This window comes from Branchiostoma lanceolatum, chromosome 11, assembly GCF_035083965.1.
Source record: "Branchiostoma lanceolatum isolate klBraLanc5 chromosome 11, klBraLanc5.hap2, whole genome shotgun sequence".
In the NCBI taxonomy this organism is placed as follows: Eukaryota; Metazoa; Chordata; class Leptocardii; order Amphioxiformes; family Branchiostomatidae; genus Branchiostoma; species Branchiostoma lanceolatum.
This window is the reverse complement of record NC_089732.1, coordinates 6,903,110-6,930,867: the sequence shown is the minus strand read 5'-3', so window position 1 is coordinate 6,930,867 and position 27,758 is coordinate 6,903,110. Positions and strand designations below refer to the sequence as shown.

The following is a 27,758-nucleotide window of genomic DNA, read 5'->3' as shown; positions in this document are numbered from 1 at the left end:
AACCCTATTAAAAGGGTTTGAGTTATCCTCTCCCAAAGTTTTCAACAAAAATGTACACTGCAGTTCCAAAAAAGTCGCTAGTGGGCCCAAAGCTACTGCCCCAAGAGCTATCCACCATAATACAATCACAATCATATCAGTTACAAAACAGATCTCAAACCAGGAAGTTCCGCTACAGTACAGTAGCAAGGCACTAGGAGGCCCATTGTTGAACTTGACCTTTGTCTACCTGACACCTACTAAATATCATAAACATACAAGCACAGCTTCTCGTTCAAAATAAACAACAAAAACAGAAAAGTTTATGCTTACTTCAATTCTTTTAATTTCTTACACAAGAAAATTATGTACACATCTCAAATTTGCTACAGCTCTATACAATTCAATTTCCACAGCACAATCCATATAATTTTTTTCTTCCTCAACGCTGCAATATTTCTGGCACTGTAGATTACTTTAAGTTTTTAACACTTCGCTGATATTTCTACCCAAAATACCTCCGAAACAAATATCTAAATTGGCATATTCTCCTGGTTTGCTTGTCTATGTTCATATCAACATATAACCATATTTTTTGCATAAAACAAATCATGCAAATTGTAAATTAAAAAGATATCATAATATTTGAGATACTGATGGGATTTTTGATAATATCCTGTTGGGGTATCGGTGGCTAAACTTTGTTTTCTCTCTCTATCAAGCAATAATTTTCCAATTGACTTGCAAAACAGTGCAACCATACCACAATCTCATTTCAAACACATGATAGAATAATAATCACAGACTACTCACAGCTTAAACTTCTTTCCATATGCAAAAGAATTAAGAAATGACAAAAAACAGGTTTCCTATATTCACGGCTTTTGCCTGAAATAAGGGAAGTTCTGCAACAAATTAGGGATTAAATTCCGTATACTGGGATTCAAGACCATAAACAAGGATATTGAATAAAATCAATAACTCAACGACATTACATATGAAACACAAAAACTTGAATATAATAAATACTACAGTACTACAGACTGTACTTCTACTGTATACATTTGACTTATTATCTTATTTATCATGATATCTTGATTGGGAGTGGGACATGAAGACCATCTTTATATACCCTATCAACTAAAATGTTGAATTTATGATTCAGTATTTGCTATAAGATACAACATATATATATAACAAGTTGGACCCAGTCTCATGAAATTGAACAGATCACTATGCACAGAAAACTCATTTTCATGTCAGTCTGTGCTTATTGTTTGATTTTTTCTTTATTTTCACAAATATGAGATAACAGAATAAGTCTTGCATTGCACACAATAATAATGAAGTACATGATACATGTACGACTTACTTGATATACTAATGAAAACATAAGTACCGTTAACTGTAAAATATTTGCAGTGGCTTTGTGTTTTTTACTCTCACAACAAAATGCTCCCTGTCTTGTATTGCGTCACTACAGTAGTCCAACCAAGAGTTTAGACCTGTGAATGCCTTCTTCTCCCACCTAAGGGGAAATCAAGTCCTCGCAAATGAATTACAGTGTGCAGAGAGCCAAAGAGCACAGTTATGGGTGTTAATTTGAACCTGAGTTGGACACTATAGACTACAAACCCACAACTGCAGCACACAGCAAAGCAACTTACTGATAGATCAAATTCACTGACATACTTAATTTCAGACCAGCACTTGGGCAAGTATCCAATCTCCACCAAAGTTAAATTCTCACTGATTATAGCTAAGTTAACACAAAAAAACATGCAACTAATGGGGAGATTCAATTGGCAAACACATATGAATAAGTCAGAAACAAAAGTTGTCCTTATACTTTGATGAATGTTAGAATGCAATCCCTAACAAAAGTTGTCTTTCTTATACCATGATGCTTGCTTTTACTTTGGCCCACAGACTTCTTGGCATTTTACCAATCAGTTTTTTCACATTCCATGATCATATCAGCTTTCCACTTCCAGAGGTTCGTAGGAGTTAGTTCTGCCTCTGCCCCTGTGGATGAACAAGAAGTCAGTGAATAACGGCAACACACACAGTAAGAGGATGTTACACTGTTTATCAATCTTTAGGGTGATCCAATCAGTTAACTGAGTAATGATGATGACATGCTGTCCCACATCTATCAAAACATTCCTAGTAACGTACAGAGGAATGAATGAACTTTTTTGCACGGTTGTAAACAGTTGCACAAGGCAATCACCCAATAGTCAACTTAACCTTCTCCCTGCTGCCTAACTCTGTAACCAATAGGTTAAGTCTTCTTTAAAAAAAATTGCAGACTACAAATGTATATACTACTGGTAGTCTTATCGTACTTCCGTACAGCAAGATACAGATAAATGGTGGCAAATGACAGTCGATATTTTAAGGGAGGCTGTGATTTTCTGGGAGTGTTTGTGTACTACTTCTGTACACAATGTCATGGTTTTTACTAGACCTGTACTTGGTTTTGTTGTGACCATGTATATCCATTTTCTGCATATAATTTGAATCTGTAATTTCCTTTTGAAAAACCAGGGGAAAGAAAAGATACAGATAAAGCTAAAACCAAGGCTCAACCTTACCTCTTACAGCAGCAGAAGATACTATAGGCCGTCTCCCCCTCCAGTCTGTAACACCCTGACTCCGGCCTGTCTTCACAGCACTCTATAAACTCATGCAGGTCTGTTTTAGGGAAGCCGTTCTCCTGGTAATCCTGTTTGTACAGATGTGCACACAATTCATGTTATCGTTCTAGCAATCAAGGTAGAGATTGTATGCATCTGTCAAGGCAGCGTAGCTTGTCCCTATTAGTTTTTTTTCAAATAAGTATTTCAAAAATCATGCCAGGTAAAAATAACCACTGATTCAGAAGTACACATGTATGAATGTTACTACTAATCCACAAAATGCTAACACTGCTTGTGTCTGTGATCTGTGTGTACCAGGTTTTGTACTAGCTTGAAATGTTTTTCCATCATCCCAATCCCCATTGACGGAAAGATCCTACAAAGTCTTTTTTTTTTTCTGTCATCATGTACAAACTTTTATCAATTTGTTCAAATTTGGACATTCTTACATCTTTCCTCATGGACTTTGTCCATCAAAGTTGACCGAATGGTCTAACTATTTTTCCACCATATTCAACAAAATTCCGTCAAATGATGCAATGATGGGTGCTTCCTAGAACCCTGATGTGTACCTTGACAGCCTCATACACGTCCATAATGATGGAGATCATCATGGAGAGGACCACGTAGATGAAGAGGCTGATGAAGATGTACAGGTAGAACCTGCTGTACAGCCATGGCAGCCAGCTCGTCTGCCCCATCTCGTAGAACGTCGCAAACATGTCGTCACCGTTGATGAGCGAGTACATGCACTCCGAGGCAGTGTTCAGCGTGCGGAACTGGAGGGAAGATAATGAAGCCTCGGTCACCAAATGCTTTAGGTTTATGGGGCAACTAATCTAGTGAATTCAACTGTTTTACCATTAAAGAAGTGAGAGAGAACTGAGTTTGTACTGAATATTGGTAGCTAAGAACATAAGGTTTCCAAATATAGTACTTGGAACCATATGGATGATGTCATCATGTTTTATCACCTTTGTCATAAAATTTTTCGAAGAAAAAGTACAGAACTTTAGAAATTCCCAACAACACAAAACTTAATTTTTTAAACACTTGTTGTGCTGTACAATTGCTGTTTGCAGAAAACTAGCATTTGCTATAAGATGTGACATATATGCGTACAAGCACTTTTAAGTATGGATATGTTATGACAAATGATATATATTGGGTTTTAACATGCTTCTCCAATCACATGCAATGAAAAATGACATAAAAACTTGCATCGTAAAATTTGATCTAGAAATCATCCAACTGTATTGCCAATCAGAAAAGCATCTATGGAATCTGAAAGAGACATTCATGTTAAGTAATGCCTACAAGAACATTACATTTTGAACTTTAACCTTTAGCACTCTGAAGTAGCCGTTTGGCACCCCATTCTCTATTGGTTACAGAGTTAGGCAGCAGGGAGAAGGTTAAATGCTATCCATCCCTTTAACTCACCTTGATATGGTACGGTCCCAGGATGAGCCAGCCGGCAAAGGCAAAGCCCATGTACAGCAGGGTTGCACAGAGCAGGAAGCGCAGCACGTTGGGAGCAGATGCCTTCATGGTCAGGATCAAGATCTGGGGAGTAAAGACAACAAATTAACAAAAATTGTATAAAACTTTGCATCTAAAGGGGCCTGCATGCCATTTTCTGAGGATGCTTAAGAATTTACTGTAGAGTATAGAGGTTTTCCCAAATTCAGTGTAGAGCATTGTTGGTATCCCCTATAAAGGCCCCCATGTACCACGTAGATGGTGCAAAATAATCAACACATAATGAGAGCCTAGTGAAGATTTCTTTCTTTGTTGGAAAGCGAATCTTTCCCTCTGATATTCTGCATTTTCTATCAACTCTTTCCTGTTTGTCAGCCTGTCAATATACCCTTTTTTTCTATTTTACACAGCCAACAAATCGTCTACCTTCTTAAAAGATTCTGCAGAAGGGAGAGTACTACTAGTAAGTCTTACGTTGTACTGTCTGAAGAAGTTGAGGTAGTTGAGCACCCCGACCCACACCAGCAGTGCTGCTGTCCCCAACATCAGGCTGCAGGTGTCGTACAGGTCGAAAAACCCTATGAACTGTACACAGAGACTTTCAATGTAGTGAGAAATGTACATGTAGTCACAAAAATGTCAGAAAACTTGCAAAGGGGGCAACCATCATAGATGTAAATGTTAATGTCATCACAAAAATGTAAGAAAACTCAGAAACTTGGCAACCATCAGGATAGTGTTATACTACAACGTATGTTAAAATACAGTAATGTTAATGCACATAAGCATGTTGTCACGAAAATGTCAGATGTCAGAAAACTGTCAAAGGTGTTAACAAGCAGGGCAAATAAACATGATAGAGAAATACTTTGTTAGAAAAATGTGTTCAAACAATACAATAATTGTTTTTACCGAAGAGGGACCTCCCCCAATCTATGAAAAAAAGATAATTAATTGCACACTCAAAAACAAACTAAAATTACATGAAGGATATTATTTATGTTCATTAGGTATAAACCATTGCATTTGTATTTGCTAGTATTGTATTCAACTGTTGAGTAGGAACATAGCAAAGCATTTGTCAATGGAAAGTTTGCTTTAAAAATCTTATGATACATCATTATATGTATTAGATTCTATATTTTTGACATGCATTTTACAGTATTGCTAGTGCTATAATCTAGGAATCAGAAATGGATCAAGAATCTAGAAACATCTCATTTGCATATTTGGGAAACAAAATAAGGGTATAATTTATATTTGTACCTTGTTTTCGATGAGGATCTTGATGACACCCCCGGAGCAGGTCAGAATGTCGCTGATGACGATCATGACATACCAGAAGTTGATGAAGTCCATGCGGTCGGAGAAACTCAGGTCCTTGTTGTAGTTGATTTTGAAGAAGTGAACAAATTCCTGAAAAGGCATCATGTTATAATTCATATGCATCTTCATGCAATAACCACAGAGGGGAAGAACTGTTTTGCTTTAGTTTTTCAGTAACTTTTCGAATTAGTCCAATAATTCAGATATGGTCTCTGGTCTGTCATTAGCTTAAAAAGATAGCCTCATAATCATGATTTCTAATGCTAAGAAATTTTTGTGTCTCCTTTTATCATAAATTAAAGAATTCAATTTCATCTAAATAATACCTCCCCCTGACACATAAATTTGTTATGTACGCCAGTTACCTTTCTCTCTCACCTCTCTGACATATCAAAGACTTATGCTAGCCCTTATTGTTTCAGTAATTAGGCCACACCAATTTAATTTCTTGGTTAACAGATTTTTTTTTAAATTTCAGCATGAGGACATCATTAATACAGAAGGCTGGGGTGAAAACTTGCACCTGACCCTGTTCACTCCCTGAAACTGTGTGCACCAAAGTACAAACTTTCCTCTGAGATTCTGTTTTCATGTTGATTTTCCAATCTAGCATATTTTTTTAAAATTCCGTTAACCAAGAAATTAAATTGGTGTGGCCTTAGGATGTTACGTTTCATTCTATCCCTCTATTATGTACTATGTCTGATAGTTGTAACCATACATTGTACTGTGTACAATTGTCGTGTAATAAAGTTCTTCTGATATTGGAAAGTTCTTCAGAATCTTCACGTTTTATCTGTGTGACTTTTCCTTACACTTTTCAGTCGCCATCCCTTGATGAGGGAGCGTAGACACAGGATACAGGACATCAGGCTCGTTCCCACGACAACCATGTCAAATATGCTGATGAGGTTGAAGCGCCGAGCCAATGGGAGTATGGTACCTAAGGGGAAGAGAAAGCAACTCACTTGTTTAGACCTTCTACCCATTAGATGGTGATCGCTGAGCAACCAAAATTGGATTTGTGTGACTCTTGATTTTAGAATTGGAATATGCATGATGTATAATCAAAAGACAACAAAATGTACAGAATGTAAAATATTCCTTCTGTATCGATGAAATTCATTTAACCACCTTTCAAATATTTGGTCGAATGATACATTTCCTACTGAAGTAACTGACAAACAGCTAAAAAAGAATGATTCTGGCAGTATTGTGACTAGTATACCAAAAGCTCCAAACATCATTGTTGTGTGTAACCAAATACATTGTACATCACCACAAAACTAGTATGTCTATGTCAGCAAGCAGTCTTTTCCAAGGTATAGGTTTGTATTCATTTGAATAGACAAGAACTCCTACAACATTTAACAACACAGTAAAACACACACAGTACAACTAGTCAAAATGTCTCGACACTACTAATCGTCACAGGGCAACAAATTTTGTATTCAATACCTCAAAAGTAGCGCTACCAGTATAGATATCCTGTTATATGGCTGTTATCTACAGATTTAAAACTATAATAAAAGGTTTAAATCTGAGGATTTCTTCAAACATTAAGATTAGTATTTCTGCTTTCATTGGTAAACATTGCATTTCCATTTTCATAATTATCATTCTGCAACATTTCTTTTATCTTGCTGACAGACATGATCTAATTTGTTCTTCTCAGAACAATACATTGGCAATGATTGAATGATTAGGGCACAATTACCTGTGTAGTTAGTGTCTCCCTCAGTGCCAACATGCATAGCTGCATGCACAATGAGATACAAAACAATTAAACATCAATGTCATTACAAGGACAGAATCAGACAACAATCCATAGGGATCAAAACAGAGAATCAACCATACATGTATCTAATGAATGTCAGATTTTGTGCTTGACAGCATATTCATTATATGCAAGCTGGGAATCAAAACCTGCACCTCTGGTTCACTGGGTCGAATCATTCCGGTGGATGAGAGCAATTTCACTACTTTTCGGATGGGAAGTTGCGAATATCTTATTATTCATTATATTGGGAAATACAATTACATGAAAAAGGTTGTGAGTTGAAAATATGCTAAATGTTCCCTTGGGTAGTAGTAGATTATAAAATGAAATAACCTCATATGTACACCATCTACGTATTTCTATTGCTCCTCCTTGCTGAATGCACAGGAAGACAGGAGCCCTCACCTTTCTCATCAGTAAGTGCATGGCATCTTAGGAAGTTCTTCTGTTGTGTGAGACTGATGCCCATTCTACCATCATGGTTGGAGTTGTCATACAGGATCTGGAGTGACGTTCAGTTAAAAACATAACATCCACATTTAAAAAGTTTTGTCTTTAGACAACAACTTCTCAATAGCAAGATATATACATTTTCTTACTATCTATTTATTTCGCTACTCACTACAGTAGTTGTGAAGAATTTTACTCAGTACATGAACCATTATTATAATTTACATGCTCTCATCTTCAAATGCAAAAGTCAATGCTAATCATAGCACCATCTTTACCTAACTAACCCTTGCCCTGCTGACGTTTTTACACAATCTATTTCATTAATTTGATTTCTTAATCAAGTCATTTTCTCTTGACTTTTTCTGAGCTGTGGTGGCATTGTTACTTCTGCATTCAGTGTGTTTCACTGCATTAAGCTGAAAAATACCCCCAACCCGTAAATATACAGGACCCTACTACAGGCTCTGTATATATATATATAGAGAGAGAGACTATATACATGTATAGGCTTCCCGCAGGACAAGGGCTAAGAAGAGTTACGAAGTAGCCTTAAAGTAGCTTAGACCACAAAACTGGGTGACAACCGACCGTGACATTGAACTGGATACAGTTTGGCGTGCTGTACTTTGTCGTCTGCTGCAGGTGTATGGATCGGATCACCAGGTGCACTTCCAGCTTGATCAGACTGGGGGAGCAATTGAGCATGTCACTTTTCCATCTCATCCCTCCCAATACATAACACAAGCCTGTACATAACTCTAGTTCCTCCCACTTTAATCTAATTAATGGGCATCCTTTAGCAGTACTGATGATCACAATGGAGCAGAAGTCAAAACAAACACAAGCTGTAATATACGACGGATACATTTACAATATCTTTCTTTGACAGTATGATAAACAGATTCACAACTCTACAATTCTACAACTTGTACTGTGGACAAGAGAGTTGAAAGTATGGATATCATTACGAACCTGTCAAAATTGATGGTGAAATTGTGCTTTTTCAGCCTGTCCCGGATTGTCTCATTTAACCCAGGGGTAGGAGCCGTAACATTGATGCACTCTGGAAGGTAAAGATTTTGATGATTAAGAAATCAGTTTTATTCATGATCAGTTGGTACATACATGTTAGTGCCTGAAAACTATTGCCATTAAAACGTATCAGGGCAGGCAGCAAAAAAAAAAGTTCCTTCAACTCCTCACATCAATAACAATATAACTTGCACAGTTCTTTTCATTGTATAAAATGTTTTTATTATTTTGAAGAATCTTAAGATTTGTCGTGAATACACACCTTTTACCATGGTAGGGTCGAAAATGTAGGTATTATTGTCAGCAAAAATCACCCCGCTCTGAAAGTTCTCGTGGCATATCTGCATGGGTATGGGTTTTCCATCCACATCAGCAAAGTCATAGGATCCTATGGCATCTACCTTGATGTCATAGAACTGGGAAGGAAAAAAAAAGAACAATGAGAAAGCAAACCTCCTTATGGAACTGCTGAAAAATGAGAAAGTGAAACTTCCTTTTGAAACTGCTGAATTTATATTTACAAGAGGTAATGTGTATGCTTTAGTTTTAGGTTTCATATTTTACAGGAACATGTATGTAATTAAAGTTAGTGAATCATCACTTTCCAGATTGTTTAAAGCACAACAACCTCACAAACACCATAGAGACAACAATTGACATAGAGGGGTTGGATGAGTGGGTGAAATACCTGTGTCCAAATGAAGTTGAGTTTCTCATAGAAGACTTCTTTGTTATACACAGCATATACTGGGGAGGTTTTTGGGTAGTAGGTTTGATCATAGCCCGGGTCCCAGTCCTTTAGGAACAGGTGTCTGAAGGCTGTGGCATTCTCTTCTGAGAACGTGACGACAGAAAACTGGCTGACCCCAAACAGACACACCTAATTGGATGGGTGAGAAAAAAAGTTATAATAAACGTCTTAATATTCTTATGCAATGACAGAAACAAAACTTTTTAACCACACAGCCTGATTGAGTGCAAATGTTGATTTCGAAAGTTGCATAGATGAAAAGTGTGCAATTGCAATTTCGAAATTAAACCATTCATAACAAATCAGAACAATATATCTTATGCATTTGATTTTCATTACTTCAAATGTATGGTTACAGACATTGCCAGACTTTGTATTTAACTATGTAAGAAAATACTTTTTTGGAAAAAAGCTGTGTAGAATGGAGGAGTAGGAAAGAGATCAACTTTAATGTTCCTTAATTTGTTTATTTGGGGGGGGGGGGGCTTATTCAGGAATCACAACAGAATAGAAAAGGAGATTTCCTTAGTGTTTAAACAAATCTGTAGTACAGTAGTACATGTTGTAATACATTAGAAATGCATGTTTGCTTTGTCATGTAGTTGCAGTGGAGAGGTCTCCGCAAAAATCAAACCACAGCGAACCTTTCAAAATTTACGGTAACCAAATACACCTTACCTGTACGGTCACCATGATGATCTTGAACACCTGTAAGGTGAGTTTGTAAGGTTTCCTTCCTCGAGCCCTGTACTTCTCACAAGGGTTCATGAAGAAGTACTTCAGTTTCCTTCTCATGCGATCCTCCATGTGAGGTGTGACTATGGACCCGGTGGACGTCACACTGTTGATGGAGACATTCTGATGCTGGAGGACGGGGCTGGACTGGGAGGGGTCCACATTACTGTGGCTTCTATCTCTGACTCGTGATGCATTCATTGTGCCATTAATGCTTGCAGTGTCAATTAACTCTGTTGGACACAAGAAAGGAGATACTGTAATTCACTTTAACTTCACGGTGCAAGGAAAATTGACATTTTCACTGAACTTTAACGTCACGGTGGTGCCAAGTGATTTACAGAACGGATGTGTGAAGGAATCATATTAATCACAATTAGGTTTTTCATGATGATGACAAGTTCAAGGTACAGAGGTGACCGTGAAAACAGTGTACATAAAGTTACAGTGAAAGAAACAAGAACTACATACTCGAAAAGACTTACATACACAAGGCCAGTACACATTTTCGACTATATTTGTACTAGTACAGGGGCATTGCATACAGAAACTGTACATGTGAGGGCATTGCATGCTTAAACTGTACACTTGGAAATTTTCGTAGTGTTTATAGATTGATGTTTTTTTCAATGACCTCACACCGCAAACTTCTGCTCTGTCTTCCACTGTGTAACAACGATTGTTTCAACCTCAAACTCGGAGATATTGCAAATTTGAATTCTACTGTTACACCCAGTAGCTTTGTACACGCCTTGACAGTGTACAAAGTCAGCCTGGCATGCCATGTGTTTTCAATGTCCTTATGAGGGACCCTGGTACTATGTAATACAGTGTTGTATGCTGCATGACTGGGAACCAAATCTATGGATCAAATCACTTGTCTTCAAACGACAAACAGCATACTTTCAATTTACACAGGGAGTTATATAGCCTGCTTGTTTCAAACAAGAATATATGGCCGCTTTCGTGGCCCTCAAATAATATGTCGACATGTGAGACTGGTCACGGTTCAGTACTCGTGATCATTGGCCTCAAATACCAGGTCATGTTTGCCCGTTCAGCAGTGACAGGGCAAAGGTAAACACACTTCTGTAAAATGTTCCTAGATTCTAGGACAACAAACATAGATTCTACATCATGAATATTCCTTCAGACCTTGCCAATCAAGGTAGTACGACATATCAAATAAAATCCGACAGAACAATTAATCTAGACCACTGAAAATTTTTACTATAAAACTTGAATCATAAATTTTTAATATGGCAGGAAATCGTCTAGCACTAGTAGCAGGAAAAGAGGAACTTGAAACTTCGCGGCCTCTTATAAAAAGGCCTTCTTATAAAAAGAACAGAATAATACACAATTTCACTGCACCCACCTCTGTCTTTACCCCCTCTACGCCTACTCATCTAGGAATTAGCAAAACTATAGTCGCTATTTTTGCTAAAATGATAAAATTGTTCAGAAACCGTCAGAGATTTGGGAACTTGTCAGCCATCTTGGAAAGATGTCATGTCATGTGTTGTCATGTGACCGACAGGTGACATTGGCAAATTTGGAAACCGCTCAAAATTTCCCTTTTCCACCAAGATTCCGTCAGAAACGTGGGGAAGTGACTTATGTTTTCGACTGATGGACAAAGTTTGACAAAGTAATAACGTTACATAATAAGCGAAATTATTACAAAATTTAATATTTTGGATCGTGCCATTATTTCTAGGTTGAAAGTTTATATGAAAATGCACATTAGACTATCAAAAAAAAACAATTGCACAAAATATGATAATTTGATTTAAATACTAATACGTTTGTATACTTCAGATATTTTTATCTATGAAATGTATATATATTGTGGATTGTATTTCATTTCTATGGCTTTAGTTCACCCCCTTCAGTATTTTGAGTGGACTAGTCGAGTCTTCAAGATGGCGGCGCTCGATGAGCTCGGTGAGTCAGGACTTTCCACAAAATATTTTTACCACCCTTCAATATTCACTCATTTTTCTCCCACATAATCGATATACAGTATACTCAACATACTCAAGAAGCAATTTCCGTCCTAGTTTTCTGTCTTTCTGGGTGGATTGCGGTAGAAATGGGGTTTTATTTGGGTGTGTACGTGCGCAACGTCTGGCTGCAGCAGACAGCAGAAAATGAATGACATGTACATGTACCAGCCGGATAGCGCAACAGACGATAGCACCGCTGCAACGTGACATGATTTTGTCTCACAATCAGCTCAGTTTATATCGTACAGAACTCCAGTGTGATTGTTTATCTATGGGATTTGATTCACCCCTTCTTTTAACGTAAAACTGGCCCCACCCCTTGGAAAAAATTCGCTGATGGTTGATACATGATGAACATGGCTCTTGTTGAACATTGCTGTCTCATTATCGGGACATCACACTATACTCTTCAGTTATTGCAGTTTTAGTAATTTGATCACGCTTTCTAAAACTTGTATATTTTAGCAAACAAGTTTGTGAGTAATCAGCTCCCTACAAGAGTTTGTTTGCTTAGTTAGTATCAGATTTTGTAATGTTCTCAACTGAGAACTCCATATATTAATTTTTAAACACTTTTTCAAAAATGCAATATGAATATGTGATGCTGTTCAATTGACTTTACACAACTGTCCGTTTGTATATGTATGTATTATGAAAGCAGCAAAACTAGACAGCATGCTTTTACCTACATTACATAGGTGACAATGTTATAAGTCATGGGATGATCATGTAATGATGTAATGATCATAATGCATCTTTTGCCGTACATGTCAGAGATTTACTGTTTAGTTAGTGGATGACCTTTGACCATACTCTGTCTGTTAGAGGTCAATCAGTTCATCCCTTCCTTTTATGGGGAGGTGTGAAAGATAAAGTGATAATCTCTTTACAAGGCAACTGGGGCATCAAATGTTAGAATGCCTGCCAAGCTAACATATAGTATAGAAAGAAGCTGTAGTTTCTACTTGTGTTTGACTAATGTATTATGTATATCATTTTATATTTCTGAGTTTAACTGCATCTGTCACAATTGAATTTCTCACTCTATGACACCTTTGAGTCATGGTGGCAAAGCATGATTTTATTGACACTTACATTGCAACACTCAGATTTTTAGAAGTCATGAAAAGTTATTCCCTTATATTTTCCTAACAGTGTCAAAGAAATACAAAATAAATGTACATACATGTACATGTAGTTTTGTATGTATGAATATATGTTTTGGAAGCAAGTAACATGTACACAACTGCAAATTCCTACAGACAAATTGTATTTGTGATTGCATTTCAAGCAGACACTCCCTATTGAGTAAACTTTGTTATTAAACCCTCACCCAACTGACTTACTCTAATTGTAGCAAGTCTCAAGCCTTAATTTAGGCTTGATGGTAAGAATGGTGGTCAAACTTAAAAGTGACTTTTTTTATTATACAGTAACAGTAGAGTCCATTCCGAGTCACCGTGAGGGTTTTATGATAATATTTGTAATCATTTTGAAAAGTTTCTAATAAAAGAATATCTGACTGACAATAGTTCTAAATTTTTCTAAAAGATCAAATCCAAAATATGAATTTATTTGAATTTAATTAGATAATTTAGAAATATTTTGAAAGTAACTGCACAAAAACCTCTTCATTTGTAATAATTTCTAAACATCTATGTGATTATTTAACTTTTAGAAATATTAACAAGAAATGGTAGAAAATGGTTAACAATGGTAGAATGGTGATTGCCCCCATAAAAGTAGGTGCTAATTAATCTGGCCCTTCTGTCTGCCTTTGTACATCTTTAGACTTCACTGCAGGACACCGCTCGGTCCTTTGTGGAAAGCATTCTTCCCTAAACTTCGCAAGGATGTGTGAATTGCTTTCTTCCCAGCCCTCTGACCTATTTATAGAGGTGTTACAAATAATGGTAGAAAATGGTAAGAAATTGTAAAAAATTGTAAATAACGGTAGAATGCTGTTAGGCTACACCAAGTAATTTTTATGGATGACGTCCTTTGGAGACCCTAAATCTAATGCAAGAGCGCGAAAAAAACCCAAGAAGGGCCGAAAAAACAAGATGCTTATATTTGAAATATAATAGTCGACGACAAATGTTAGGACACAAATTGAATGAGAGAACACAGTGTAACAACTAAAAATTCTTTTATTCATCATGAAAACAGCAATAATTTGAATAAATCAGTTGAAGTTGAACAGCAGTTGTTGTCCTGTCCTGTTTCTTTCCATATCCCATTGATTTTGCAGGCCTGCAGAAACATGGTAGATTTTGCAGGCCTGCAGAAACATAGTATATTAAAAAGGAACTCTTAGGTCATAGTTACAGGAAGCGGAATTTCTTGTGTTTTTTTCTGGGAACAGACCAAAATCAATGCGCGCGCGGACGTCATCCATAAAAAATACTTGGTGTAGCCTTACCATTATTTAGAAACCATTGTAAATATCATATTCTACATCATGAATATTTCTAAAGTTTGGGAAAACTTAAGAAATATTTAGAAAGTTGAAATCACATTCAAAATATTTCAAAAGTATCAAATCTCTTACACAAATAATAACAATAACTTGAAAATAGTTCTAAATTATGACAATAACAACCCTAGCGGTGACTTGGAATGGACTCTATCTTTACATAGTTGATCGTGCACACATCACTTAGGTAGTTTTTAAAGTATCTTCACTTATCTAACATATTTCGGAAGCTGGGAGATTTTGTTTGTTAGGTATGCTTTGGGTATTGGAGATTTAGAAAGTTAAAGTTAAAGTCCTCCCCGCACCAGACGATGCATAAGGCGGCGTCCATCTCCGTTTGGGCAGCCCTGGGCCACACAACTTTGTGCAAGTCACTACAGCAGGGGGCTAGTCCACTGGTAGTGGTGTGTGTTTAACTACCACACTCTTTCCCAAATGCTGAGTGCTAAGCAGATAAAGCAGTATGTACCATTTTTAGAGTCTTTGGTATGACCCGGCAGGGGATCAAACTCACGACCTACCGTATGCAAGGCGAACACTCTACCCACTCGGCCATTGCGCCGGTTTTAGAAAAGCTGATGCAAAATACAATACATGATTACCCTACCTCAGTCATGGTCAGGTTCCTGTCAATCATGTTTCCAACATCCCTGTATTTATGAAAAAAAAGGCCTTTACTTCTCCTAATATTACATGTATCAGCAAACACTGCCAAACAGCCTTCTTCTGGCCAAGGCTAAAGGACACATTTTTGAAGAAAGATTACTTTTCTGCTATGAACAGACACAAACCATCTGTTTTTCTCTTGTTCTTTTCCCCAGTGGTGTTTGGAACACCATACCTTATCATGAACACAGGCCAGACTGACAATACTTGATAAATGGTGCACACTCCTGGAATCCCTTGTGGCAGGAAAAGGCACTGATATATATAACATTTATGGTGACTCCTCATAAAGTATTCTCCCCACATCCATCAAATCATCCAATGTTCTCTCTCCAGTAGATCAGGTCTGTTGGTGCATTTGAACCCAAAATTCAAGTTGCTACAAATTTGAAAATAGGAACAAGCCAAAATCATAATATCTTCAACAGTTCATTGAAATTTCATATTTCATAATACTTTGATTTTTACAGACATATTTTTCTGTGTGAAGTGTAAACAGACTAGCACATAGGGGGATTCACCATGGAAATATGTCTCCTTCACATCCAGGCCTTTTTTTCATGCTGAATTATTGAATTTGATATTCTTCATTCTGATAGATGTAAATTTATCATTTTTTAAGTTAAAGGTCTGCAAGTGAGTCTAAGTCCTAGAACTTCTGGTATCTCGTTGAAAGTGCCTACAAAGAATATTGTCACTACTTTAGCATCCATATTACTATGTTTTCTGAACTATGTTTTGAAAACATATTCCCTTTTGTGCCATTTACTTTTCTACTATATTCATCAACAAAACATGGAAATAAAGAAACTCTTCCTTATTAATATTCCTGCTAGCAAAACCAGATGTACTCACCACCTATCTTCAGATATTACATGCAAGGCATTTTATAATCTCAGTCTACGTGTGAAATATTGATACTTAGGCACCACATGCTAATACTAAGTTAAGTTGCTCAAGCCAGTCTGTCAGTTGCAGCCTTATTTGGTGTTAGAGTAAGATGACAGGAATTCATCCTGTTAGGACCAGGCCTCACACAGTACTTAGACTGTATGTGTCCAGGATATGCCTGACTGGGACACTGTTTGAATTTCTGATTCAATACATGTAATTCTAAGAAACTGCCAGAAGGTTTTTGTCATCCCTAAATTGTACCAAGGAGGTTATATAGACCTCCTTGATTGTACCTGACCTTATAAGCTGTAATTAAGCTTCTTTGTAAAGTAGGCTCTGATCTTGCTCTTTTAGAGTACATAGAATTGATTCCAAAGCAATTGCTCACTTCCAAAAACATTTACTTAAATTTGCGCCATTTTATTTTAGTATTTTTACAAATTTTAGTATCAGCACAAATAATTTGTATGCATATTTTGTTATATACACTATTTGATCCACCATTCCACAAACATTTTTGTATGAATATTTTGTTATATACTTTATTTGAATTTGATCCACCATTCCACAAATTGTTAGAAGCCACTATACACCTCAGTATGATTTTATAAATCATCTATTAGATTTGTATGTCAAATTCTTTTCATTTTGTGCATGTACGTTGTCCTTATTATGTACTTTAAAATTGGCTTCATGCTGAGGAGAATTCACACGATTACTGTAAATTATGTTTACTAGTATTTGTGAGGTTTGTAACTTCAGGTTGGGGCTTCAATAACAGTTTCTTACTTTGAATACTACTGTATGAGGCAAAGACATACAGTACTAGTACATGGTACCAATACTGGGCCTTCCTTACATTTTGTTGCGGTATCCCTTTTTTTCTGTCCTATAGAATAACCCTATTGAGAAGGTTTCAAGTACATTACATTATAGCAATGTTGAATTTCATATAAGTTAGATGCTTCCTTGCTCTATTGTTATACAGTTTTGTTAATGTTAATCTCTTTCTGTGCTATAAAAGCGGTGTTATGTTTTCTCCAAATATTTATTACCAGGTAGCAATGTTATGTAAATATATGTATAGGGTGTTATTCATCTACCTGAAATGATTTTTTGTCTCGACTCTCACTGCACGTTTTGTACATGAAGTCATCAATAAATGAAAGGCAACGGATTGATTGACTGTCATTAGATGGCATTCCAGAAACATCAGATTGGCATGATCATGAGAATGGCAGTGGTAACAAAGAGTTCCATGATCTATACCTTCGCCAAATGATGTTAACGTTTTTCACTTGTATTTCACAGAGGTTTGAGATTTGAGATTTCTTGTTCATGTATGCTGAAGTTTTTGTGGTGTTCCCTTCTTGAGTTATTCTCTTTTAAAGTCTGAAACAAAATTTGCCCTCGCATTTCCCAAAAAGCTGCTATGGGGCCCAAACCTACACTTATTCAAGTTATTGCTCTCTGTCCCAGAGCTACATGTATGTACCACTCAATAATCACTACCATATAGCATGTCCAGAACACAGAAAGTTCTAAATACAACTGTACTGTAAATGAATTTTTATGGTTTATATTTTGCACTAAGGGGCAAATGGAGTGTTTGCAGTGGTTTTAAGTTCGTGGCAGCGCTATAGTCACATACTGCTACCGTATTGGACAAAAATATTCACAGCGGTTTTAAGTTCACGGTGAAACGGTCGTCGCAAAAACCGCGAACATAAAACCACAAACATTTCTGCATTTACAGTATTTCAGCGAGGTACGAAATTTTAGATTTCTTGCTCCTGTATATGCTCAAGTTCTTCTGGTGTTCCTACAGAACAACTGGAGCGTGTGTTCCTGCGGCTCGGCCTGGCGGAGACAGATGACCAGCTGCAGGCCACGGTGTCCAAGTTCCTGTCGCCGGTGCTGCTCAAGCTGTCCAGCACACAGGAGGGGGTCCGCAAAAAGGTGACAACCTCTGCCTTAACTTAACACTGGGGCTGGAGTGTTAATTAAAACATGCCAAAGTAGCTGAAAATTCACAGACAAACGTCTGGAATATTCCTGAACTTAACCCTCAAGTTGGTACTGTAATTCTTGTTTCTTTCACCGTGAAAAACCTGTTGAAATTATTTATGATTCCTTCACGCAACTGTTCTGTAAATATGAAGTAAAAGTTCAGGTGAAAATGTCTATTTTCCTTACACCGTGAAATTTTGCTACCGTGAAGATAAAGTGAATTACAGTAACAAATCAAGCTTGTTTGAATTGATGACTATTCGTTGTAGCCAAATCGTTTTTAGGATCTCAGGCAGCCCTGGGAATTTTCCCATTGAATAGGTTAGACCACTAGCCTGACTAGATTGTTCTCCTAGCGGCCAGCCCAAGGGTTAGTCATTAACCCCAGCCAGCGAGAGATTGTGTAAACACAGGCTAGCTAGACCACTAATCCTAGAATAACTTGTGTAGGAATCTGTGAGATAATTTCCACCCCAGGCCTCTTCTTTCTTGTTCGTTGCTAAGTCCAAACGTAAATGTTTATCACTCGAAAGTTCATCTGTGTTGGTAGAAGTCATTCTAAATCAAAGTTTAACTGTAATTGCCACACAAAATTTTTGACTGTTCAACTCCTTGACAAAGACTGGAGTTGAACAGTTGAAAATTTGGGTAAGTGCAATTTTGTGTTGGCAATTACAGTTAAACTTTGATTCAGAGTAAATGTATCTTGTTGTTGTTTAGGTAATGGAACTACTGGTGCACTTGAACAAGCGACTGAAGAGTCGCCCCAAGATTCAGCTGCCAGTGGAGTCCCTCTTACTGCAGTACCAGGACCCGTCAGCAGTCTCCTTCGTCACTGTAAGCAACTGTTGTACACCATCATCATCTTCCACTGGTTTCTGCATCTGCAGTTGTAGAAACGCCCTGCAGTTGCATTCAGTCTTTCTTGATCTTCCACTTTGCCTTGCATCTTGCAAGCTCCCTTAGCTCCTTAGTCCATAGTGACCATAATAAGCTGCTCCATAGTTTGAACTGTGCATGTGCAAGGTCAAAGGTGAAGGTACCTAAACAGTTCTGGCCTAGACTATACTTGATACCATGTTCCTTTTTTTATGTCTGAGGAGCCTTCAACTTGGACATATTACCCACAATATCACTCTGTGCATGCACATTTAAGTCATGAAATGGCTTATAGTTATAGAGTGAAATTATGTGTCAGAATTTTTAATTGTTTTGGGTCATCTTCACTCTTTCCAGCTTTCTTTGAATTTTAGTTGTTGTATAATAAATCCACAAAACTTTTTACGTTTCAGAATTTCACGATAATCTACATCAAGATGGGTTACCCTCGGCTGCCCATGGACAAACAGGTGGACCTGCTCCCCTCCCTGCTGCAATGTCTGGAGGACAAGCCTCAGCCGCATCAGGATAGGTACAACATTGGCTTTAAAAAATTGTTTTGCTTCCAATATTTTCGCTGTCAAGACGTTTTGCCATCAAAAGGACACCTAATTCTAACCTTTAACTTAACCTTCTCTTTGTCATTCAGTCTGAAAAAGACAATGACTATGGTACATTTTGTTTACCTTAACCCTAATGATAACGCTTACAACATAGAAATTTCGCTACAAAGAGGGATTTGTAGAAACTTAGATTTAAAGCCAAATTGTACATGTGATCATGATTGCGATATGTCTTGGTGCCAAAATGTCCTGAAACCCAACATTTTAAGCTGTTGTATAAAAGCCACAACATATTCCAGACCTGTTTCTACCATTTAAATGTATGATACTTTTTTGTCAACATAGCATTTCTTTAAAAATAAGGAATTTTGCCAACGAAGATGTTTCAGCAAGATTTGATGAAAGTGCAATGGGAAGAAAATTAAAGATCCCCAAATGTAGTTTTGAAAGCTGTAAATAATTGATGATAACCCACCTATTAAAGAATGTAGTATGGAAGAGTAAAACAGTAATGGAGTAGTGAAACAGAGTTTGGGATGTAGAGAGTTTTCACTCCCAATTTGTCCAAAATACATGTATCTATGACAGGAAAACTGCATTGACTTGCTGTCTCTCACTTTGTGTGTATGGAGGAGGGTCAACCTCAAAAGTCAGGAGTCCTTAGTATCAATTATTCAGATGTCTGTTTTGAGGTTGGCCTCTTGACCCACATACTAATTAAATCAATAATGCAGAGTTGCAGGCCAATCAATAACAAGGGAGATAACCCGATCATATAAGTAGGTCTGCTTGTTATATGGCTCAAAACATGTTCCCTTGGCACAAGTGGGTCATACAACCTTTCAATGGAGCAAACTTGGCTGATCTGCAGAAGTGGTTTCAATATCTTTGAGAGAATTTTTATCTCAAATTTCAATCAGTAAGTATGAATAAAAATCATATGTGGGTCAAAAATGAAACAATTCTGATAGTACATGTATGTATGTACATGTCCTTTGGATGTAAAATTGTGCTACGATTCTAACTATTTCCTTGTTCTATCCTTAACCTGGCCTAGTTCGTTTGATTCCCAGATCTTTAATGGAATACAACTGAATCACTCACTCACTCACTCACCCACCCACCCACTTGCTCACCCACCCACTCACCCACCCACCCACTTGCTAACCCACTCACCCACTCACTCACCCACACAATCACTCACACACAAACAAACATACACACACACACACACACACACACAGTCACTCACTCAGTCACGGGTAATCCTTTTTTATCATTAGTTGTTCCCTATGTTTATCTACTAAAACCTTCAACATTGAATACAGCATTATTGGTAGTCTTGACAGTAATTCCCCGTGCCGTCCCCAGCCTGCTGCAGCTGATGATGCCTGTCCTGAACCATCTGAACATGCCGGAGGACCCTGAGCGCAGGAAGGCCATGTTCAGACTGAGTGAGAAACCCAAGACTGCCCAGATCATGCTGGAGTTCATGATGGACATGTTACTCCTGCCTTATGTGTAAGTTTGTCTTCAGGTCTTACAAAAATTAGTTAATGCATAGAAGACTGAATCAAGGTTGAACTGTAATTGCCAACGCAACAAATTGGACTTACCCAAATATTTGACTGATCAGCTACAGTCTTTGTCAAGGAATGAGCAATCCACTGCTTCTGTGACGTCACGTTATGCAGATAGGACATGTGACTCGGTGAGCAGTGGATCAAAGTGAAGCATAGAAGACTGGTCATCTTGTTCTTTATTTTGGCTGTCAGATGAAATATCAGTTTGCACCTTATAGAATACCTATTTTATTCTATTTCAACAAAATAAATGATTTTGAAGACATATATAGATTCTTCGTTTTTGTTCTTTCAAAACTTCTTTGACTTTGGGATTGACTTTGGCATTCTACGACATTAGTATCCGTTTTTTAAAATTATCAGCATGTGTTTTCTTATTTTGCAGCTGCTTTTTACGATTTACAGTATAACCAAAAACTTGTGGAAACGGACGAAGATTGATGCGTACACGAATGTCATCCATATAATCAAATCAACAAGGAAGTTGAAACAAATAAAGAAATGAATAAAGAAATAAAAGAAGCAAAAAAGCAAAATTGAGTGTGTGATTCCTCTCCAGGGTGTTACCCCCAGGGGGTGCCCCGGCAGCAGAGGGTGCGGAGGGGGGGAGGCCGCAGTCAGCCCCTGCCAACTCATCGGGTGGAACTCCCCCCGGCATGAGCCAGGCCTCGGTCAAGAGGGTGACCGGAGACAAACAGTGGAAACCTGAGGAACTAGAAGAGGTTAGTCATATTTTGGGTTCCTCATGAAATCTGTAAAGACATTGTCAAAATTTTAATGAGAAATCCTTTTATATCTTAACCGGAAAAAAGTGGGTAGGTGACTTGCTATTCAGAGCAAGGAGAGCCCTGAAATTGACCCGCACATAGCCCAAAATTTGACTTGCTCCCCATTTTTCTGAGAGAGTGGGTGAGCCTCAGACCTTACATGTATTGAACACCCCTCGTACTATTGATGGATTCTTAAGTAGTGTAGTACTGTATGTTACTTTGCTTTTGAATGAATCACAGTACTGCTAGCTACTTAGAACCTTTAGCACACTGAAGTAGTCAGTTTGCACCCTATTCTCTATTGGTTATAGAGTTAGCCAGCAGGGAGAAGGCTAAAACAGCATCTTGCTTCAGCTCCTTTTTACTCTTACAGGTAAAAGTTGGGATAGTAAAGTTCTTGGGAGCAGACATCTTTGCTGATGAAGAGATTATCCCACATTTACTTGTCGGCATGTCAGACACAAGACACGGGTAAGTCTACTTTCACTTTCTTAGTATTATCATTGCTCTACTCATCTCAAGTTCTAGTAGTAGAATCATTCCAATAGTACTACATGTAGTAGAATATTTTTGTACCAAGATTTTAAGATACTCTTAACACTAATGATGCAAAAATATTTGAATATGCTTACTGTGAAGCCTTTCGAATTATGAAGTATTTCAAATCATTAATTCTAAGTCTTTGAATTATCAATGTGAAGTCTTTGATAGTCATATCCAATGCAGTACATATGTTTGAGTTGGCTACGATATTACAACATAGAACTTTATGTTATATACATGTGCCAACACAGATGAACTTTCATGCTAAACATGATTAGTAACATTGAACTTCTTTGTTTTTTTCCTTCTTAAGTGTTGCAACTGCTGCTGATTATGAGTTCAGAAGGAAGCAAAGGTAGGAATTTAGATTTTACTTATTTATTAGAATTCCAATGCCTTATATAATATATCTTGCAAAGTAATGTGTAATATTATTGTGTTCTATAAAGCACTTAAGAATCATGTTAAAGTTGCAGGATTGTTTAATTGTTTGTAATTACATATTTACATTACTGGCTGGGCTCAATTTGAACCTAGTACCTATTTGATTCTTGTTGGTACTTTGAAAGAAAGAGTTTCTAGTTTTACAAAATTGTGCCGACTCTTACAAGTAGACTGCCTCTATTTCAAATGTATATGCATGAAATGTGCTTTATTTCCCCAGTGGTATAGACTGGAACAACACTGCACTCATCACCAGACTGTACAAACTGTTTCTCGGGTACACTGCTGAAAAGCCTACCAAGAAGGTAAATCATTTCATCTTGTAGTTACTCTCATTTTTCTTCTGGTTAATGGTAAATGTGACAAGCTTGTTAGAATTCTGTGAAACTAATTGCTTATTAGAACAATTTGTCTGAAGAAATTGCTCTAAATGATAACGTCTGTTCAAGCTTTGAGTGCACTTTGCAAATGATGTCCCCAAGGAGATAGTTTGAATTGTTCTATATGATTATGGTCTCACACTGTATGATTGTGGTCTCACACCAGGGTGCACCCACCATCCGACCGGAGCTGCGGCGAGAGCCTGCTGGCACCAGAGTGAGGCTGAAAGTCTTCCCGTACTACCTACGGTCCCGCGAGGCAGCGGAACACTTCCCAGGCAACTTGCAGGTGCGGCCCCAGAGTCTTCATTTGGATAAGATTGGGTCACATGTCAAGAATTCTATCTTTATAAACTTATTTTGGGCCTTAAAGGAAGCCCAATCAATATTAGGGTAAAAAAAGTTAGAAGGTGGAGTTTGGAAGTCAGTTTATTTAGTCATTTCTGTACATGATTTGCCAATCTCTGTAGCAGGAAAAGATCATTAAAACAGTGCTTGCACTCAACCATACTATAGCCTGGTAATGATGAAATGGCTATGTGGAGATGGATTTGTGCGTCTTACACCCTGGGAGAAATGAAATGACTTGGATGATAAATAATTTCTGATGAAGAACATTTTAGATTTATTTGTTGTATTTTCCAACACCTATTTTTGTCAATCTTCATATCATATCTTCATATTTGAAAATGTATGACTTTGCCCACCACAGATCATATTTGAATGCCTGTATGGAGTCCACACCAATGCCAAACTGAGACAGATGACCCTGCAGTTCATACATTATATCTGTTCATGGTAAGACAACGAGATCGTTATTTGTATTAGATTTTCCAGAAATGTCTTTGACTGTGTGTTTTACAGAAAGTTCCTACCGGTAATATAAGTACTTGTATGGATTAAAACTAAACCGAAAACAAGTAATTTTCATTGAGTAAAAAGACTCTTGTTACACAACCAAGTGATTCATTTAACCGACATTTCGGTGACCATCAGTCACCTTCTTTAAGGTAATTTTGACTGGTTTACATTGCACTGCAGCACAGGTGTCGCTGCTTATAGATGCGTTCCCAAATGCAAAGTATTTACATATATACAGTCACGGGGAACGGCATCACAATGCGGTCCCAAACGTACAGAAGTGTAACACATACACAACTGTTGAGAAAAAAAAAATGCAACGATTATCATTTACTTCTTAAGAATGTGGTCCCATAAGAAGAAGAAGATGATAACCGTTGCACAGAAGAAGGTGACAGATGGTCATCAAAACGTCGGTTGAATAAATCACTTGGTTGACTAAAAAGAGTCTTTTTATTCAGTGACTTATCAACCTGATGAAACTATTCACAAATTCATTTTCATGATTGCAGTTATGATATGTCCTGATTACCCATATGTTTATATGTGTCTCAACAGTGCCTCCGATGCCAAGATCCAACCGTTGGGTCAGCTGGTCCTAAATGCACTACAGAAGCTTATCGGGGAAGGCAAAGAGGTAAGGACATTGCTTATGGAATGAATCTAGAGCATGTAGTTTTTGCAACTGTTAACACTGACTCCACGAATACTGTAAATGCAGAAATGTTTGTGAGGATTTAAATTCGCGTTAAAGAGAAAATGGAGTATTCGCGGTGGTTTTGAGTTCGTGTTTGAAACAACAGAAGTGCTACAGTCACACAATGGACCGGCTCATCGCGGTGGTTTTAAGGTTGCGGTAAAGAGTTCACCGCAAAAACCGCAAACATAAAACCACTGAGAACATTTCTGCATTTACAGTATTGTAATAGGTTTTCCATGGGTATTTATATAGTCTTACATTGTTCCTCTTTTCTGTTGTTGTATGTTATTCTATATCAGATGATTCTAGCCTGTTGGAATTTACATTATTTTGCATAAATTTGATGTCACTGTGTCTTGTAGCAATCCTTCTTTCCACACTTCTGCTGTGACTTGACTGTTGATGTGTTGTTGTTGTCTCTTTCCTTGCTTTCCCTAGTTCAAAAAGGTAACCCTCAGTTTTCTCCTAGTTATTCTCAACCTTTTACTATCTCTGTCTCTCTCTTCACTATGTCTCTCGTTCCTTAAAGGAAACCCAAGCAATATTGGGGCCCAAAAAAAATCAAATTTTGAAAGTCAATTTATTTAGTCATTTCTATACAAATGATTAGTTCAAACAACACTATCATAATGTATAGCAACGTCCATCATGCAAAAATATGACATCGTTGTGATGTGGGAACTCACTGAAAATCATCGCCGGGTTTTTGTAGGCTCGTGAAACTAAGGGAATCATTGTACGGGACATTTTTGTGCGGTTTCAAAATGCTCCAAGTATGAAGTTATTACGCAAATGTGCTAAATGGTGTTAGTAAGTGTCACTTCCTTAAAGACATCAGCATTCTTTTATTTCCATATTTTGGGCCCTACTATTGCTTTGGTTGACTTTGAAAGTTCACCCTAGTAAGAGGTATGACTACGCACTAACACTGTTCAGAACAAAATTCTTTGCTTCCTCCCACTGGGCTAACTTCCAAGGGTGAACATTGATTGGTTTATTTCAGGATGCAAAGTTGCGCAGTCTGGCTTATGTTGCCATAGGAAAACTTGCAAAGTAAGTATGATTATCTTAAGGATTGTTTTAACAAGCCCAGTTTTCAAGAAATTGCAATTAATATGTGTTAAAGATTAGTGGAACTATTTCATTGCCAAAAACTACTGTAACTTGGTTGTATAAAAAGAGTCTTTAACTAAAGCTTAAAGCAGCTTGTTTGAAAATTGCAACTAAGGTGAAGCTACATCATATCTTGATATTGTGCAGTTACTGTATATTTTATAGTTACTTTTGGCTTTGCATACATGAGCTAAGATTGAGCTTATTTTCTTGTCTTTTCCCAAGTCGTCTGCCTCATCTGTTCTCCAAGGATATCGGCATGGTCCAGAAGTTCTTTGATGCTGTCAGTAAGGTGGGGGAAGTCCACAGCATATATTTCAAATGTTGTAACATTTATAATAGTAAGTAACTGTTTGGCACCCAATTCCCTATTGGTTTCAGAGTTAGGCAGTAGGGAGAAGGTTAAATCATGTGCTAGTGGCGTCAAGCAAGCTGTGAAAGATTTACATTTCTGTGACCTCATAAGGAGTTAGATATAAATCTGTTCAGTCACAGTGAATACATTGTTTTCTATGGAAATATTTTTGAATGAATTTGATCTTCCAATGCAGTCATCAATAGAACTAGCAGTAGGGGAAAATACAAGAGAGAAATTACACAAAAAGTATACTGTATGACAGTTTGGAAAGAGAATATGTAGTACAAACTTAAAGAAAAGACATAGTTCAAACTTCAAGTTACACTAGCAACTGAATTTGGGGTTAAACAGACGTTTTGGGGGTCCTTGGGGTGAAAAGGAGGGAAAAGTCACTCTTTTTAACCCACTTTTCACTCCTTGGGTCCAGGTAAAATGGGGTAAGGACCCCAAAACGTCCATTTAACCTCAAATCTAGTTGTTAGTGTTATTCATATACATCCTCATAGCCCCCTTGGTCAGCCTCTGAAACCTTATTTTCTGTGCCCCCCTCCCCCTACAGGAGGACCAGGACACCAGACTGGCTATCCAGGAGGCTCTGTCCCTCATGGCTACAGCCTACAAGAACCTGGACGACAGCTCTGCACGGCTCATGGAGGCTCTCATCCTCAGCAACGTGGAGAAGGTACTTAAGATTGCTCTTCACATTTTGTACATGACTGATGAGGCTTGGTTGTGTGATGTTGAGCAAGTCTAATACAGCAAATCGTTAGTGTTGAATTCACAAAGCTGCTGGTATTCTTTTATTCGTGTGATAATGATAGACTAACTTCCTCGCAGCCGGATGCCCCAGCCCGTCTGGCGGCTGTTCACTACGCCAGCACGGTGTTCCCGTCCAATCACGTCCCATCGAGATACGTCCTGCTGCTGGCTTGTGGCGACAGGTAGGGCACTCATTTGTCAGTCCAGATATTTGTCTCTTTCCCTTTGTAGTTTTGCGTCATGCAAACAGTTGAAATGTCAGTACAAGTGCCATGGTGGCATGGAAAAGATTGGCTTCCCATGCTTTTTAAGCTATAAGATGATGTACAAATAAACTTTGACTTTCGTAATACTATATGTATTATTTTTCAAATCTTTGATTCAAATTCTGCGGAATCTTGATTTAAAAACTCAGTCGGATTCAGAAGTAACACACTCATTTGTCAGTCTAAATGTCCGTCTATCTGACGTTGTAGTTTTGTGTCATGCAAACACACAAAATGTCAGTATAAGTGTCATGGTGGCATGGAAAAGATTGGCTTCCCATGCTTTTTAAGATGATGTACAAAT

General features: G+C 37.6%; 2 protein-coding genes across 6 annotated transcripts in view; one reads left to right on the top strand and one right to left on the bottom strand.

Annotated features, from left to right (window-relative positions):
* Positions 1–301: 301 nt before the first annotated feature.
* Positions 302–11,719, bottom strand: LOC136444578 (mucolipin-3-like). Of its 5 annotated transcripts, none has more exons than XM_066442194.1 (16): positions 11,559–11,719; positions 10,124–10,413; positions 9,383–9,574; positions 8,957–9,110; positions 8,635–8,725; positions 8,251–8,347; positions 7,615–7,711; positions 7,147–7,185; positions 6,245–6,372; positions 5,370–5,519; positions 5,016–5,036; positions 4,578–4,688; positions 4,065–4,187; positions 3,194–3,400; positions 2,577–2,707; positions 302–2,004 (listed from the first exon to the last, which is right to left on the bottom strand). In XM_066442194.1, the coding sequence occupies exons 1-16, from the start codon at positions 11,587–11,589 to the stop codon at positions 1,956–1,958; spliced, it is 1,911 nt and encodes a 636-aa protein (XP_066298291.1). In that variant the 5' UTR covers positions 11,590–11,719; the 3' UTR covers positions 302–1,955. The 5 variants fall into 5 exon arrangements, with proteins under 5 accessions (XP_066298291.1, XP_066298294.1, XP_066298293.1 ...); XM_066442197.1 differs by having other exon boundaries at positions 11,650–11,672; XM_066442196.1 differs by lacking the exon at positions 7,147–7,185.
* A 362-nt stretch (positions 11,720–12,081) lies between these two features.
* The window catches only part of LOC136445278 (proteasome adapter and scaffold protein ECM29-like), a 40,948-nt gene continuing 25,271 nt past the window's right edge, over positions 12,082–27,758 (top strand). Inside the window, exons 1-16 of the mRNA XM_066443194.1 lie at positions 12,082–12,127; positions 18,054–18,184; positions 18,956–19,072; positions 19,528–19,646; positions 21,049–21,198; positions 21,820–21,982; positions 22,404–22,501; positions 22,887–22,928; positions 23,238–23,322; positions 23,564–23,686; positions 24,110–24,195; positions 24,817–24,895; positions 25,962–26,011; positions 26,297–26,363; positions 26,989–27,111; positions 27,267–27,370. Of these exons, the coding sequence (XP_066299291.1) occupies positions 12,106–12,127; positions 18,054–18,184; positions 18,956–19,072; positions 19,528–19,646; positions 21,049–21,198; positions 21,820–21,982; positions 22,404–22,501; positions 22,887–22,928; positions 23,238–23,322; positions 23,564–23,686; positions 24,110–24,195; positions 24,817–24,895; positions 25,962–26,011; positions 26,297–26,363; positions 26,989–27,111; positions 27,267–27,370 (1,559 nt within the window). The 5' untranslated portion in view covers positions 12,082–12,105. The remainder of the gene's footprint in view (positions 12,128–18,053; positions 18,185–18,955; positions 19,073–19,527; positions 19,647–21,048; positions 21,199–21,819; positions 21,983–22,403; positions 22,502–22,886; positions 22,929–23,237; positions 23,323–23,563; positions 23,687–24,109; positions 24,196–24,816; positions 24,896–25,961; positions 26,012–26,296; positions 26,364–26,988; positions 27,112–27,266; positions 27,371–27,758) is intronic.

Coding starts and splice junctions, on each gene's coding strand:
- LOC136444578 (XM_066442194.1), bottom strand. CDS start 11,589: ATGAGTAGGCGTAGAGGGGGTAAAGACAGAG. Junction 9,111..9,382: donor TCAACTTCATTTGGACACAG/GTATTTCACCCA, acceptor TTTCCTTCCCAG/TTCTATGACATCAAGGTAGA. Junction 4,188..4,577: donor ACTTCTTCAGACAGTACAAC/GTAAGACTTACT, acceptor TTTACTCCCCAG/ATCTTGATCCTGACCATGAA.